This window comes from Eleutherodactylus coqui, chromosome 4 (assembly GCF_035609145.1).
Source record: "Eleutherodactylus coqui strain aEleCoq1 chromosome 4, aEleCoq1.hap1, whole genome shotgun sequence".
Taxonomy (NCBI): domain Eukaryota; kingdom Metazoa; phylum Chordata; class Amphibia; order Anura; family Eleutherodactylidae; genus Eleutherodactylus; species Eleutherodactylus coqui.
In genome coordinates, this window is record NC_089840.1 from 292,177,624 (window position 1) to 292,193,122 (window position 15,499).

At 44.3% G+C, this 15,499-nt stretch overlaps 2 protein-coding genes across 2 annotated transcripts in view; both read right to left on the bottom strand.

Annotated features, from left to right (window-relative positions):
* The window catches only part of LOC136626788 (alpha-2-macroglobulin-like protein 1), a 199,997-nt gene extending 185,826 nt beyond the window's left edge, over positions 1-14,171 (bottom strand). Inside the window, exons 1-4 of the mRNA XM_066601793.1 lie at positions 14,100-14,171; positions 13,118-13,301; positions 12,753-12,918; positions 9,357-9,409 (exon numbers count right to left, since the gene is read on the bottom strand). Of these exons, the coding sequence (XP_066457890.1) occupies positions 9,357-9,409; positions 12,753-12,918; positions 13,118-13,301; positions 14,100-14,161 (465 nt within the window). The 5' untranslated portion in view covers positions 14,162-14,171. The remainder of the gene's footprint in view (positions 1-9,356; positions 9,410-12,752; positions 12,919-13,117; positions 13,302-14,099) is intronic.
* Positions 1-15,499, bottom strand: part of LOC136626392 (pregnancy zone protein-like) — a 600,260-nt gene that overhangs the window by 485,285 nt on the left and 99,476 nt on the right. The gene's annotated exons all lie outside the window — the stretch shown is intronic.

The following is a 15,499-nucleotide window of genomic DNA, read 5'->3' on the forward strand; positions in this document are numbered from 1 at the left end:
TCTTCATTCCTATGTACGCTGTACAAAAAAACCCAGTTTTTAAATTGACAAAATTGCCAAAAAAATTAAAATTGTAATTTTTTCCTTCTGCTTTGCTTAGATTCATTCAAATACTGTGGGGTCAAAATACGCAGTACACCCCTAGATGAATTCGTTAAGGTCTAGTTTTCAAAATGGGGTCATTTGTGGGGGTTCTTTATCGTTTGGTCACTCAATGGCTCTATTAGTGGGCAATGGGGCCTGGAATTTATTCCGTTGTACCCTGAAATCCAACGGGTGCTCCTTCAATTATAGGCCTAGCCATGTGTCCTTTAAGTAGATTAGGGCCACAAGGGGTATGGTTCTGAACACGGAACAAACAGGGGTATCTATTTTGGTGTGAAAGTCTTCATTGCTATGTGTGCGGTACAAAAAAAACTGTTTTTAAATTGATACAGCTGCCAAAAAAATGAAAATTGTAATTTTTTCCTACTGCTTTGCTTAGATTTATTCAAAAATTGTAGGGTAAAAATACACAGTACACCCCTAGATAAATTCGTTAAGGGGTCTAGTTTTCAAAATTGGATCATTGGTTGGGGTTCTCTGTCGTTTTGGCCGCTCAAGGACTCTACAAGTGGGCAATGGGGCCTAAATCACCTTCATGCTAAATTTCAGTTCTGAAAGCCACCGACTACTCCTTTCATTTTGGGCCCCGTTGTGCATCCAGACAAAATATTAGGGCCACAATGGGTATGTCTATGAACATGGGAGAAACAGGGGTATCCATTTTGGGGTGCAAGTCTTCATTCATGTGTGTGCTGTACAAACAAAGCAGTTTTTTTAATGATTGAATTGCCAAAATAACAAAAATCACATTTTTTCCCTTTGCTTTTCTTGAATTCATTCAAAAACTGTGGGGTCAAAATGGGCAGTACACCCCTAGATAAATTCGATAAGGGGTCTAGTTTTCAAAATGGGGTCACTTGTGGGGGTTCTCTTTGGTTTTGGCTGCTCAAGAGCTCTACAAAAGTGCTATGGGGCCTAAAACGCCTTCAAGGAAAATTTATGTTCTGAAAACCACCGACTACTCCTTTCATTTTGGGCCCCGTTGTGCATCCAGACATAAGATTAGGGCCACAATGGGTATGTCTCTGAACACGGGAGAAACAGGGGTATCCATTTTGGGGTGCAAGGCTTCATTTATGTGTGTGATGAACAAAAAAAGCTGTTTTTAAAATGACAGAATTGACAAAAAAACGAAAATCACAATTTTTTCCTTTTGCTTTGCTAGAATTCATTCAAAAACTGTGCGGTCAAAATAGGTAGTACACCCCTAGATAAATTCGTTAAGGGGTCTAGTTTTCAAAATAGGGTCATTTGTGGGGGTTCTCTATGGTTTTGGCCGCTCAAGAGCTCTACAAAAGTGCTATGGGGCCTAAAACACCTTCAAGCTAAATTTAGGTTCTGAAAGACACCGACTGCTCCTTTCATTTTGGATCCCGTTGTGCATCAAGACATAAGATTAGGGCCACAATGGGTATGTTTCTGAACACGGGAGAAACAGGAGTATCCATTTTGGGGTGTAAATCCTCATTTTCATGGGCACTATAGGAAAAAAATATGTCTTTAAAATGACATATTTGCAAAAATATGAAATTTTATTTGTTCTCCTCTAAATTTAATTAATTCCTGAAAAAAAACGGTGGGGTCAAAATACTCATGACACCCCTCAGTGGATACATTAAGGGGTGTAGTTTTTAAAATGGGGTCATTTTGGGGGGGGGGGGTATCTATTATTCTGACACTCATGAGCCTTTGCAAACTTGGCTTGGTGCAGGAAAACAAAGTGTTCCTCAAAATGCTGAAAAGTAATGTTAAATTTGTACGTCATCTAAATGGTTAAAAAAACACAAAAGTTTTTCAAATGTGCATTCAGAATAAAGTAAACAGATGGAAATATATATCTTATCAAAAATGTGTACAGTATGTTTGGACATATTTGACATATTACAGTTTAAAATGTGAAAAAATTACAATTTTTTCAAATTTTTCCCAATTTTGGCGCTTTTAATAAATATGCACAAATTATATCGGTCTCTTTTTACAACCAAAATGAAGTACATCATGTGGCGAAAAAACAATGTCAGAATCACTTGGATATGTAAAGCCTTTACGGAGTTATGCAACGTTGAACGACGCATGTCAGATTTCCAAAATTTGGCTTCGTCACTAAGGCGCAAACAGGCTTCGTCACTAAGGGGTTTATGCAGTTCACATAACGTGAAATAGTTCAAAGCTTCTAAAGTTAGTTAAAAACATAAAAAATATCATGACATTTTTAACCTGAAACACAACAATGGTTAAAATCACAAATTCAGACTAAAGAATTTTTTTTCAGGGATCAGCACATCAAGGACAGGCTGCTCTGTGGCACGGAAAGCAAATTATGGTTTAAAATTGGATGCAAACTATTCCTACAGGTGTCTCAACATTTGTTGATTACTCTTAAACCCTCTGATCCTATATTACGAGTGTTGAAACAGACTGCTCTAAGGAAGGACTTGCAGTTTTTCTCCTCAACACAGAGCACATTGCTATGATAATGGCAAGAAAAAGGCACTTAACCAAAGAAGACAGACAATTATCTGCAGGTCGGACAAGACGAGTATTAGTAAGAAAGCCAGTGCTAAGATTAAAAAAGAAAAGAGTTGCCTGGGCCAGGAAGCACTTCCAGTGGACTACTGACAAATGGAAGAAAGTATTATGGACCCATGAATCAAAATGTGATATCTTCAGATGGATTTCCTTGGTTGAACACAGATTGGAATCACCATCATTTAACCTAGAAAGAACTTTCATTGATCAAGGACAATACCTCCTTTGGACAAGTAATAACTAGAGATGAGCGAGCGCACTCATCCGAGCTTGGTGCTCATTCAAGCATTAGGGTACTCGAGATGCTCGTTACTCAAGACGAACACGAGTCAATTCCATTTCCTTCCCTGCATGTTTAGTGCTATTTTCTGACCAATAGACATGCAGGGAAGGCATTACAACTTCCTCCTGTGACGTTCCAGCCATGCTGGCAGAGGTTAGGGAAAGTGCTGCTGCTGATATAGGGAAAGTGTTAGCGTAGGTCCTGTCTTCAAGAACCCCAACAGTCCTTCTTAGGGCTACTCCTCATCATGTGCATTACAGTTGTTGCTGTCTGGGAGCAGTAGTGCACCAAATTTTTTTTTTTTAAGCATCTAGGGCTGTGCAGGCAATTTCAGCTATAGTGTTCTCAGTCTGCAGTGCATTAGGCAGAGTTTAGGGACAGAGCTGCTTCTATAGGGAAAGTTTTACAGTCGTGATCCTGTCTACAAGAACCCCAACGGTCCTTTTTAGTGCTACTTCTCACAGTGTGCATTATAGTTGTGTCTGGCTGAGAGCAGTAGTGCATCAATTTTTTTATTGCACATCTAGGCCTGTTCCCAGCCTTTAACTTATAGCGTTCTCAGGCTGCAGTGCATTACACCAAGGTCGCACCACGAAACAGTACTGTAATATTTCCAGGGCCACTGCAAACCATTTCAGCTCTGCCGCTGGGCAGAGCGTCTCACAATACTCTTTCCTTGTGGGGGGTTGAGATAGCCGCAGTTACCAGCACTATCCACTGGCTTTACAGTCTTCTCCCACTCCATACAGCCTCTATTATCTACAAGTCTCTGCGAGCAGTAAATTACCCCTAGGTATCAGTGCAAGACAGCGGGTTAATTTTTTCAAGTCACAGCATAGAGCCTCCGCTATCTACAAGTCTCTGTGTGCGGAGAATTAGCCACAGTTGTCAGTGCTGTACAGTGGGGTAATTTATTTGGCCCCTGCTCTATACTTAAACCGCCATGATGAAGAGTAGGTGTAAGGGTCGAGGACGTGGACATGGACGCGGACGCAGGCATCCAAGTGAGGGTGTGGGCAGAGGCCGAGTAAATCACAGCCAGATGTTGAGGGATTAGGAGAGAGGCAAGTTTCTGGGCTCCCCAGATTCATATCACAATTTGAGGGTCAGCGTGGTAGACCTTTATTACAAACAGAGCAGTGTGAGCAAGTCCTGTCGTGGATGGCAGAAAATGCGTCCAGCAATGTATCGACCACCCAGTCTTTTATGCAGTCCACTACTCCCAGCCTAGGGACTGCAACTTTGAATCCTCTGGTTGCTGCTCCTCCTTCCTGCCAGCCTCCTCACTCCATGAAAATGACAGATTCTGATGAGCAGGCAGACTCCAAGGAACTGTTCTCGGGTCCCTGCCCTGAGTGGGAAAAAACGGTTCCTCTCTCACCTGAGGAGTTTGTTGTGACTGATGCCTAACCTTTGGAAAGTGCACCGTGAAGAGGGCTAGGTGTTCAAAGGTGTGGATGTTTTTTAGTGAGAGCACGGATGACCGATGAACTGTGGTGTGCAACCTGTATCGCACCAAGATCAGCCGGGAAGCCACCACTACCAGCCTCACCACCACCAGCATGAGCAGGCATATGATGGCCAAGCACCCCACAAGGTGGGACGAAGGCCATTTACTACCTCCGGGTCACGCCACTGCCTCTTCTCCTGTGCCACAACCTGGCACACAGATCCAATCCACCTCCCAGGGCGCAGGCTCGGGCAGCTCCCAGGCTGCACCCATACCCTCATCTCCGCGGTCCTCCACTCCATCCAGCAATGTCTCTCAGCGCAGCGTTCAGCTGTCGCTAACACAAGCGTTGAAGCTAAAGCAGAAATACTCCGCCACCCACCTGCATGCACAAGCTTTAAATGTGCACATTGCCAAATTAATCAGCCTGGGGATGCTGCCATACAGGCTTGTGGAAATGGAGGCTTTCAAAAACATGATGGCAGTGGCCAAGCATCAGCAAGCTGTGCTGAAACTAATCAGGTTAGGTGACAAGAGGCACACGGCCCCCGAGCTGTTGCAGGGTCTGACTGAGCAGACCAACCTCTGGCTTTCGCCGCTGAGCCTCCAACCAGGCATGGTCGTGTGTGACAACGGCCGTAACCTGGTGGCGGCTCTGCAGCTCGGCAGCCTCACACACGTTCCATGTCTGGCCCACATCTTCAATGTGGTGGTTCAGCGGTTTCTGAAAAACTACCCCCACTTGTCTGACCTGTTCGGCAAGGTGCGTTGCATCTGCGCACATTTCCGCAAGTCCCCCATGGACGTTGCCACCCTGAGGATCCTGCAGTGTCGGTTTCAGCTGCCAGAGCACCAACTGCTGTGCAACATGCCCACACGCTGGAATTCTACGCTGCACATGTTGGCCAGGCTGTACGAGCAGCGTAGAGCAATAGTGGAATACCAGCTGCAACATGGGCGATGGAGTGGTAGTCAGCCTCCACAATTCTTTACTGAGGAGTGGGCATGGAGATGATCCTCGGAAACTTTGAGGAGTCTACCCAGAGGGTGAGAGGCGATGCAGCCATCATTAGCATGACCTTCCCACTGCTTTGCCTGCTGAGAAGTTCGCTGCTAAGCATAAAGGCCGACGCTTTGCGGTTGGAACAGGAGATGGGGGGTGACAGTATGTCGCTTGATGGCCAGACCACTATCATGTCTATATCTCAATGTGTTTTAGAGGGGGAGGGGGAGGAGGAGGAGGAGGTGGGGGGAGACTGCTGACCACACTGCAGAGGGTACCCATGCTGCTAGCTTCTCATCTGTGCAGCGTGTATGGGCTGAAGAGGAGGAGGATCCTGAAAGTCATCTTCCTAGTGAGGACAGTGATGTATTGCGTACTGGGATCCTGGCACACATGGCTGACTTCATGTTAAGCTGTCTTTCCCGTGACCCTCGCGTTAGATGCATTTTGGCCAACACGGATTACTGGGTGTACATTTTTCTTTACCCATGGTATAAGGAGAACCTTTCCACTCTCATTCCCGAAAAGGAAAGGGGTACAAGAGTAATGCAATACCACAGGGCCCTGGTGGAAAAAGTGATGCTCAAGTTCCCATCTGACAGTGCTAGTGGCAGAAGACAGTTCCGAGGGCCAAGTAGCAGGGGACGCATGGGGATCAAGCAGCATCTCCAGTGCAGGCAGGGGAACACCAAGATCTTTGCCAGTTTTATGGCTCCCCAACAAGACTGTGTCACGACTCCCCAGTCAAGGCTGAGTCAGAGAGAGCACTGTAAAAAGATGGTGAGGGAGCACGTAGCCGATCGTACCACCATCCTCTGTGATGCCTCTGCTCCATGCAAATATTGGGTGTCAAAGCTGGACATGTGGCACAAACTTGCGCTGTATGCCTTAGAGGTGCTGGCCTGCCCTGCCGCTAGCGTTTTGTCAGAGAGGGTCTTTAGTGCAGCTTGGGGAATCATCACGGATAAGAGTACCCGCCTGTCAACTGCCAGCACCGACATGCTTACACTCATAAAGATGAACAAAGGCTGGATTTCCCCAGACTTCTCTTCTCCAACGGTGGAAAACAGCAAAACCTAATGATTCTTTTCGCTGCAACAGGAGAAAAATGCATTCTCTATCACCACAAAAAATGGGGGAATTAGCTTTGTCAATCCCTCTCGGATATTATTACTCCTTCTCCTAAAACAGCATGTCATCACGCTGAACTGCCAATTTTTCAGCGGCCCAAAAGGCTCTGTTTTAAATTGTTTTTACAATTTTTAAAAGTTTCAAAAGTTTTTATACTTTAACTGAAACCAATTTTTTCGGAGGGCTGCCTCCAGGCTCTGTTACAAATTAAGCAACAGCGAGCTGTATGTTTAAAAAAGGTTTATTGGTTTCACCTGCCCTCGCAGTTGAGCAATTTTTCAGGGATACACTTGTACTCTTGGTACACCAATTTTGCAGGCCCTCGCCTAGACTGTTATCTAACTAATTTTTCCAGCCTTTTCTACACTCTTGGTAACCAAATGTTTTCAGGTTTCGCCTATACTCTTGGTACACCTATGTTTCAGGTGTTTGCCTACAATCTTGCTACAGAAATGTTACAGGGGTCCTCCTATACTCTTGCTACATAAATGTTACAGGGGTCCACCTATACTCTTGCTACAGAAATGTTACTGGGGTCCGCCTATACTCTTGTTACATAAATGTTACTGGGTTCCGCCTATACACTTGCTACTGAAAGGTTTGAGGGGTTCACCTATACTCTTGCTACAGTAATGTTACTGGGGTCCTCCTATACTCTCGCTACATAAATGTTACAGGGGTCCGCCTATACTCTTGCTACAGAAATATTACTGGGGTCCACCTATACTCTTGCTACATAAATGTTACTGAGGTCCGCCTACACACTTGCTACTGAAAGGTTTAAGGGGTTCACCTATACTCTTGTAACAGAAAAGTTTCATTGATCCGCCTATACTGTGGGAGCACAAAGGTTTCTCATTGCGGTGTTGAGCTGCCTGACACCTACACAGAATGAATTGTGTGAGGACACATGGATTTTTCATAGCTATTTAACTCACGGCACTTTGGGTCACAAAAGGTGGAGGCTGGAACCGAGCCTAACCAAGGACCTGCCCACACAGAGTATTGCGGGTCCTAGCTTGGTCATGGTTTCTCGGGCTTATTATGCAACCTTCTCCTCCTGCTTGGGGTCTGGGGATCAGCGTAACCACAGTTATCCGAGATACTGGATTGGAGCATTCACAGGAAGCGTTTGTGATTTCATGAGACTTTCACAGGGTCACTGTATACCTGTGGTGGCTACTTTTGCGACATCTTCTGCTTCAAACCAATCTTTGCTATTAATATGTGCTGCTGCATTGTGGAGATGTGTAGAAGTGCTGGCACGGAATACCTTCAGGTATTGTATTTTTGGCTTTTTCTGTGAATAATGTCTGGTTTTTTTCCCTCACCTCTGTGATTTCAATTACACAAGGCACAATCAAAGTTATATGCTCCATTAGGTCAGAAGGGAGCGACCACCATAAACTGGCACCGATGACATCTGCATCTTTAGTTCCCTCTATCTTGGCTAACAAACTACTGAAAGCAGTGAACCCATGAACAAAACTCAATTCCTTGACATTATTAAAGGGGCCAAGATATATCCCGATTTTCAGGGGAGGGCTTGAAATATAGGCTAAATGTAAAAAAAAAAAATACTAAACTAGCAGACGGCGTTCGGGTCACCCTCGTTGGGCTGCGGCACTGCTGAAGGCTTCCGTGTCCTCCGGCACACTGACAGAGCAACTCTTCCTGGTAGCGGGGCTTGAATACCCCGCTTCCAGCAAGCTAATGCTCTGATTGGTTAATCCAACACTGCGTCAGCTGATGAAAGTCGGCGCTGGATTAACCAAACACAGCCATTCAATGAATGGCTGTGATTGGTAAATCGAGCGCCTGCTCTCATTGGCTGAGCCATAGTGCTTGTGAGACAATCACAGCACTTGCTTGCTGGAGCGGGGTATTTAAATCCCCGTCACCAGATGGAGAGTTTTGTGTGAACACCGAGGACACTGCAGCCTGCCGCATCGCCATCTGAGATCTGCAGGTCTAGGGACCAGGTGAGAATAAGCCTCGCCCCACAAAAAAATAGATATTGCACTGCTGCTATGCAACGTTTGCCGACTGAGCAGTACGGCCCAGGGGATTCACAATAATGTTTTATGTACTCGACATAAGTAGCTGCAATTCCTGTCGCGCCTAATGAATATAAAGGGGTATTAAGCTCATTAATGCTTAACTATCTTCATTTAGCTATTTACTGAGTGTCAACTTACAAAATCCTGTGATTCTAGGATCGCGCTTGCCATAAAAATGAGATTGTTCAAAAAATGTGATATCTTTGCTACATCATGCAGGGTTTTTGTGTCATCAGGGTTCATACCATCAAGTATATAACCAACACCAACTGTCAAACATGAAGGAGGAGGCATGATGGAGTTTGATATGCCATGCAGTACCCTCTGGTGTTCATCTACTTGGTCAGGGCTTTATATTACAGTAAGCGAATGATACCAAACATACTTCTAGGATATGCCAGAACTACTTAAGAAGATACAAAGAATTCAGTAGTCTACAAAGAGTGGAATGGCCTGCAGGGTCTCAAGACTTAAACCACATTGAGCTTGTTTGGGGTTAACTGGACAGAAGGGTGAAAGCAAAGAAATTGACAAGTGCAGCACATTTATGGGAACTTCTGCAACAATGTTGGGAAGACATTTAAGTATCTGAATGTAATTTTATATAGAATGCCTCAATGGTGGAAAACAACATCTTATGCGTGAGCGCATTATTTTGTGATTTAGAATACATTGAAATAAGATTCTTGAAATGGAATACCTCTTTAATGTAATTGGATTTGATGTAATACAATAGATATAATAAGGTCACAATGTAATACAGATGAACAGTTTTATATAATATATTAAACTTACCGTTTTTTTTTTAACTTCCAAGTCCTGATCCAGTGTTACCATACGGATATTAACTGAGGGAGCAGATGAGAAGTGTGTCAGGTATGTATGACATGTTACAGAGCATTATCGAAAAACGAACGTTCAATATCGTGTTAGCCAGCAGAACAAAATGTGATTGCTCTCAGTAAGGCCTCATGTCCACGGCACACGCAGATTTCCACAGTGGAAGACCTACGAGGCAGTTGGGAAATGATTTTTAAATGTTTGACGGCGATCGTGGATACCATTTTCTATTTTTTTTTTCCGTGAAAATGTACGCAGATGCGCCGTGGATCATCTGCGTGGGAAAAATCACAAGCCCAAAGTGATTGCCTTCCCCCTCCTCCCCACCTCTCTGTTTGGTCTACAAGCAGAGAGGTATCTGCCTACAAATCTGCAATTGAATTGCGGATGAATTGCCGATTGCTCGCTTTCATAGGGATTAGTAAAGCCAATCTGCGCAGAATCCGCAGTAAAATGGAGCATGCTGTGATTTCTTTTCCACATGTGGCATCCGCAAATTAAATCTGCATGTGTTTAATTGAGGTGTGGACACCGCATGCTTCCCTACGACCGGCTTGAGCTGCAGATCTTCCACGCAGATTCTGCAAATCGAATCCGCCTGTGGACAGTATAAGGTATCTCTAGTCCCTCCTCCCCTGTATACAGTATACTGTATCTCTTGTTGCTCCCCCCCCTGTATACAGTATAATGTATCTATAGTCCCTCGTCCCCTGTTTACAGTATAATGTATATCTAGTCCTTTATCCCCTGTATACAGTCTAATGTATCTATAGCTCCCTCTTTGCTGTATACAGTCTAATGAATCTATAGTCCATCCTTCCCTGTATACAGTAAATATATCTCTAGTCCTTCCTGCCCCATGTACAGTGTAATGTATCTATAATTCCTCCTCCCCCATATACAGAATAATGTAGCTATAGTCCGTCACTGACTGATTTGCCACTAATTCTCTAACTTTCCAGTGATGAGCAAACTTGAAATTTGGCACAACCATGGTTTAGATACTATATAGGAAAAGTAAAGGGGTCACAACTTGATTATTCAATTCTAAGTGCAAAAGTAAGTGACCCCCATATGTTATTTACCTAATTTAATTCTCTAACTTCCCAGTGTCATACAAACGTGAAATTTGGCACAACTATTCTTTAGGTCCTAAATAGTAAAAGTAAAGGGGCCACAACTTGATTATAAATTTCTAAGCATGAAAAGCTGTGAAAATCCACAATACATAGGAATTTTTTCAAAAACCGTAAATCCTACGAAAATGATTTGTATATTAAGGAGAGTCTACCTCACCTATATGTGTATATACTGAGGAGAATCTACCTCACCTATATATGTATACACTGAGGAAAATCTACCTCACCTCTGTGTGTGTATATACTGAGGAGAATCTACCTCACCTCCGTGTGTATATACTGAGGAGAATCTACCTCACCTGTGTGTATATAATGAGAAGAATCTACCTCACCTCTATGTGTATAAACTGAGAATATAACTGATCTCTGTGTGTATATACTGAAAGGCAGTAAAGTACATAAGGAAGCAGCCATGGACTGCAGGGATGAAGCCTTTAAGGCTAACAAGAGGCTGCAACCTCCAGTCTGTGGGTAAATTTAAATTAAAAAGGGGCGTTACCTTTAAGGGTAAAAAGTAAGGAGAGTGGGAGGGGTGGCACATTCTGCAGAGGGACATCAGTACATGCAGCCTGAGGAGGATCTAACACTCCTCTATGTGTATGCATATTTTATTACTCGGTTCCTCTATAGTAACTATGACTTCATCAAATTTTCTGTGCGAACAACACGTAAACACTGGTACCAAATTAACTTGGGCGAAGTCGGGTATATCAACTACCTATCAAGAAAATTGATGAGTTCTCTAGGGAGTGCGACAAGACAGATTTATTTGGTCATACCCTGTACAGTTCCTTAACTCTTTGGAATTGTCAGGAGTTCCTTCCCATATGCTGAGGTTAAAAGTTAGCATTCTGGTCCTATTAATGCAAAATCCTGATGCGCCAAAACTGTGCAACAGCACACAATTACAAATTTCACACCGGGGACGAAAGATTGTAAGAGCCACTATTACAACCGGGACAGCAAAAGGAACAAGTATTTCAATTCCACGCATTCCGATAATACCAACGGATGTGCCTTTTCAATTCAAAAGGATGCAATTCCCTCTAAAAACAGCATTTGCGTTGATGATCAATAAGGCTCAAGGGCAAACACTTAAGGTAGCAGGTGTACATTTAGAAAAAACATGTTTTTCTCTTGGGAATGTGGCGGCTCAGGTGTATACAGCCCACAAAACCTTTATATCCTAGCAAAAGATGACAAGACCAAAAATCATACAGAACTGCTGACAGAATATTACAGTTACACTCCTCTCACATCTAAACTTTTTATGTTTTAATATACAGCAAAACATGAATTAGTTTAAAAAATACAAATTTGCAGGTGACAAGCTAGGGTATCGATAACCCCTCCTCCCCTGTATACAGTATAATGTATCTATAGTCCCCTATCCTCTGTATACCGAAAAAAATGTATATATAGTCCCCTATCCCCTGTATACAGTATAATGAATCTATAGTCCCTCCTTTCCTGTATACAGGGTAATGTATCTATAGTCCCCTATCCCCTGTATACATTGTAATGCATCTATAGTCTCTCCTTCCCTGTATAGAGTGTAATGTATCTATAGTCCCTCCTCCCCTGTATACAGTGTAATGTATCTATAGTCCCTCCTCCCCTGTATACAGTGTAATGTATCTATAGTCTCTCCTTCCCTGTATACAGTGTAATGTATCTATAGTTCCTCCTCCCCTGTATACAGTGTAATGTATCTATAGTCCCTCCTCCCCTGTATACAGTGTAATGTATCTATAGTCCCTCCTTTCCTGTATACAGTGTAATGTATCTATAGTCCCTCCTCCCCTGTATACAGTGTAATGTATCTATAGTCCCTCCTCCCTTGTATACAGGGTAATGTATCTATAACTCCTCCTGCCGTGTATACAGGGTAATGTATCTATAGTCCCTCATCCCCTGTATATAGTGTAATGTATCTATAGTCCCTCCTCCCCTGTATACACTGTAATGTATCTATAGTCCCTCCTCCCTGTATACAGTGTAATGTATCTATAATCCCTCCTCCCCTGTATACAGTGTAATGTATCTATAGCCCCTGCTCCCCTGTATACAGTGTAATGTATCTATAGTCCCTCCTCCTCTGTATACACTGTAATGTATCTATAATCCCTCCTCCCCTGTATACAGTGTAATGTATCAATAGTCTCTCCTCCACTGAATATATTATAATGTATCTATAATCCTTCCTTCTCACCTTTTTGTCCGGGTTTATACATAGCTTTGTCGGTTTGGATGAGGGTCCCGGTATTTTTCTTCCGTGCAGTCAGCTCCTTTGAGCTCAGCTCCACCTTCTCGCCATCGCTCCTGTGTCCGTGGACGGCGATGGTGACTTCCTCTGTGGAGTCTGAAGGTTCAGGAGGCTGCGGGACATTACGGTGTTACTTCAGTAGTGTTAGAGACGTGAGACCACCAGTTATATACATGTCTATATGTGTCTAACTATTGTATCTGCAGAACAGATACACTGTACAGATCCATATAAAGCCGCCATATACTGCTGGGATGCGTTACAGTGTATTTCCTAGCATGTTAGTATGAGGGGCAGATGGGGCACTTTACCTGGAATGACGTGCAGTGCCATGTGGGGCTGTCCGGCTGCACTGTATACAGGGTCTCACTTCCAGATGAGGTCTTCAGATCCACTGTCATCTTTGTGAACCCCTGCAGGTCCGGGGAGGAGTGCATGCAGAAGAGGTTGCTTAATCCGTGATACACGTCAGGAGGGATGAACAGCGCAAAGCTTCTGTAATGACAAGAACACAAGCGATTCCCTGACCATCAACCAGAGCAGAGATCAGGACACAGAGGCCGTGACCACAGCCATCCCTGACATGTGCTCTGCTCTGCACATAACAGGGTTATCTCTGCACCAGACCCCCTCAACCCTATGCACATCAGTGTCATCTCTTCATCATACCCCCTCAGCCCTCTGCACATTACAGGGTCACCTCTGCACCAGACCCCCTCAACCCTATGCACATCAGTGTCATCTCTGCACCAGACCCCCTCAGCCCTCTGCACATCAGAGTCATCTCTGCACCAGACCCCCTCAGCCCTCTTCCCCTAACAGTGCCATCTCTGCATCAGACCCTCCTCAGCCCTCTGCACATTATAGTGTCATCTCCACACCAGACCCCCTCTGCAAATTACAGGGTTATCTTTGCACCAGACCACTCAGCCTATTGCCCTGTACACTGTAATCTTATCTCTGCATGCTGCTCCCCATTTTATCTGTGATATTACTTGATCATCCTTATATTGCTGGGATCTATAGTGGGAGGAGCCTAAACAAGTCTGTGCAGTGTGGGGATGCAGTCTCCTGTATATCAGAACTATCTGGCAACCTCACTGCATGTACAGGAATGGCGGTCACAGAATATACTAAGGGAACCGCAGGGGCTCACACTCTTCACTGTGCTGCGAGAGGCGCTCTATTGGGTGTGATCTAGCTAATAAATGGCTGAGGAACGATCACACAGTGGTTCATTTTGTTTATTCAGTAGAGCCGCTCACACATATTGAAGCCACTGATTGCACTTACGGGATTCTGCTGGACTGTACCAGAATTCCATCCATGCTGAGGAGCAGACACAGCAGCCACATCCTGGAGCCCATTCCTGGGGAGAGACACAAATATATATTACGGAAACCTCTCGCAGAAGACGCGTTTCAGGTGGATAACAATCTGTCGCAGTCTGAATGCAAAACGCGTTAGCTCATCCGTAAAGTCATTAGAGCGTAATTCCCAGAATACTGATTGGCGCTGACTGTGCGGGCTTATCTGGGTTCTCACTAAGAGAGGCGTCTACACAAGAGCGTGCAGCACATTGTGATGTTTACTGGGGTGCGGTGTGTAAAGGGGGGTAAATACACATCAGCTCAAAAATACATCCTTCATATACACAAGGCTTATTAGCAACGACTCACTTCAAAAGGACGTACCCTCCACAAAAGACTGGCCCTCTCCCAAAAGGTGTGTGCCCCACTGCAAAATTGTCTCTCCTAAATAGTTTGCCCCCCCCCCAAAAGAAAGCTGCCACATCCTTTAAAAAGTATATGCCCCCAATAGGTATGTCTCCTGTCCAAAATGTATTTAACCCCCCTGAAAAGGACATGCCCCTGGAAAACACATCCACCCCCACTTCAAATAGTATGTACTGCAAAAAAAAAATTAGTGTCCTCAAAAAATATATCCATTCTGCCCAAAGGTGTATGTCCCTCTTTAAAAGTGTGCGCCCCTGGAAAGATGTGTGCTCTCAGCGCTTGACAAAGTATAAAGAAGCATGTTATCCATCCAAAAGTTTGTCTCTTCCACTCAAAAGTTTGTGCCCATCCCAAAAAGTATGTGTTCCTGGAAAAGGTATTCACCCCCAATAAGTATGTGCCTCACAAAAAAGGAAGCATCTAGTCTGCCTCTCTCCTAAAAGTATATGCCCCCCATACAAGTAAATTCCCCCACAAAGTATGTGCTCACTGTCCAAAAGTTTGTCACTCCTAAAATGTACGCCCCCAAAAAGTACCCACACCTCATGAAAAGTCTGTGCCCCCCCCAATAGTATGTGTGCCACAAAAATAGTTGCATTCCTCCCTCCCGCCCCTTTATAAAGCATGTATTTGCCTAAGAAAGTATCCTGTAATGGTGTAAATCTTCAAACTGCCCACAGAGCAGAGCCACAGGGAACACACAGAAAGGGGTCCTCGTCTCCCGCCCCAGAAGGATCATACTCCTGAAGATGCATCCTTGTCTCCTGCCCCAGCAGGATCATACTCCTGCAGATGCTTCCACATCTTTTGCCCCAGAAAGATTATAATTGGGCAGATGCTTCTGCGTCTCCCGCCCCAGGAGGTTTTATCGTCTTACAGATGCTCTTACATTTCCTGCCCCAGGAGGATCATCCCCCTGCAGACGCTTCCGTTTCTCCTGCCCCGGTAAGATTATCC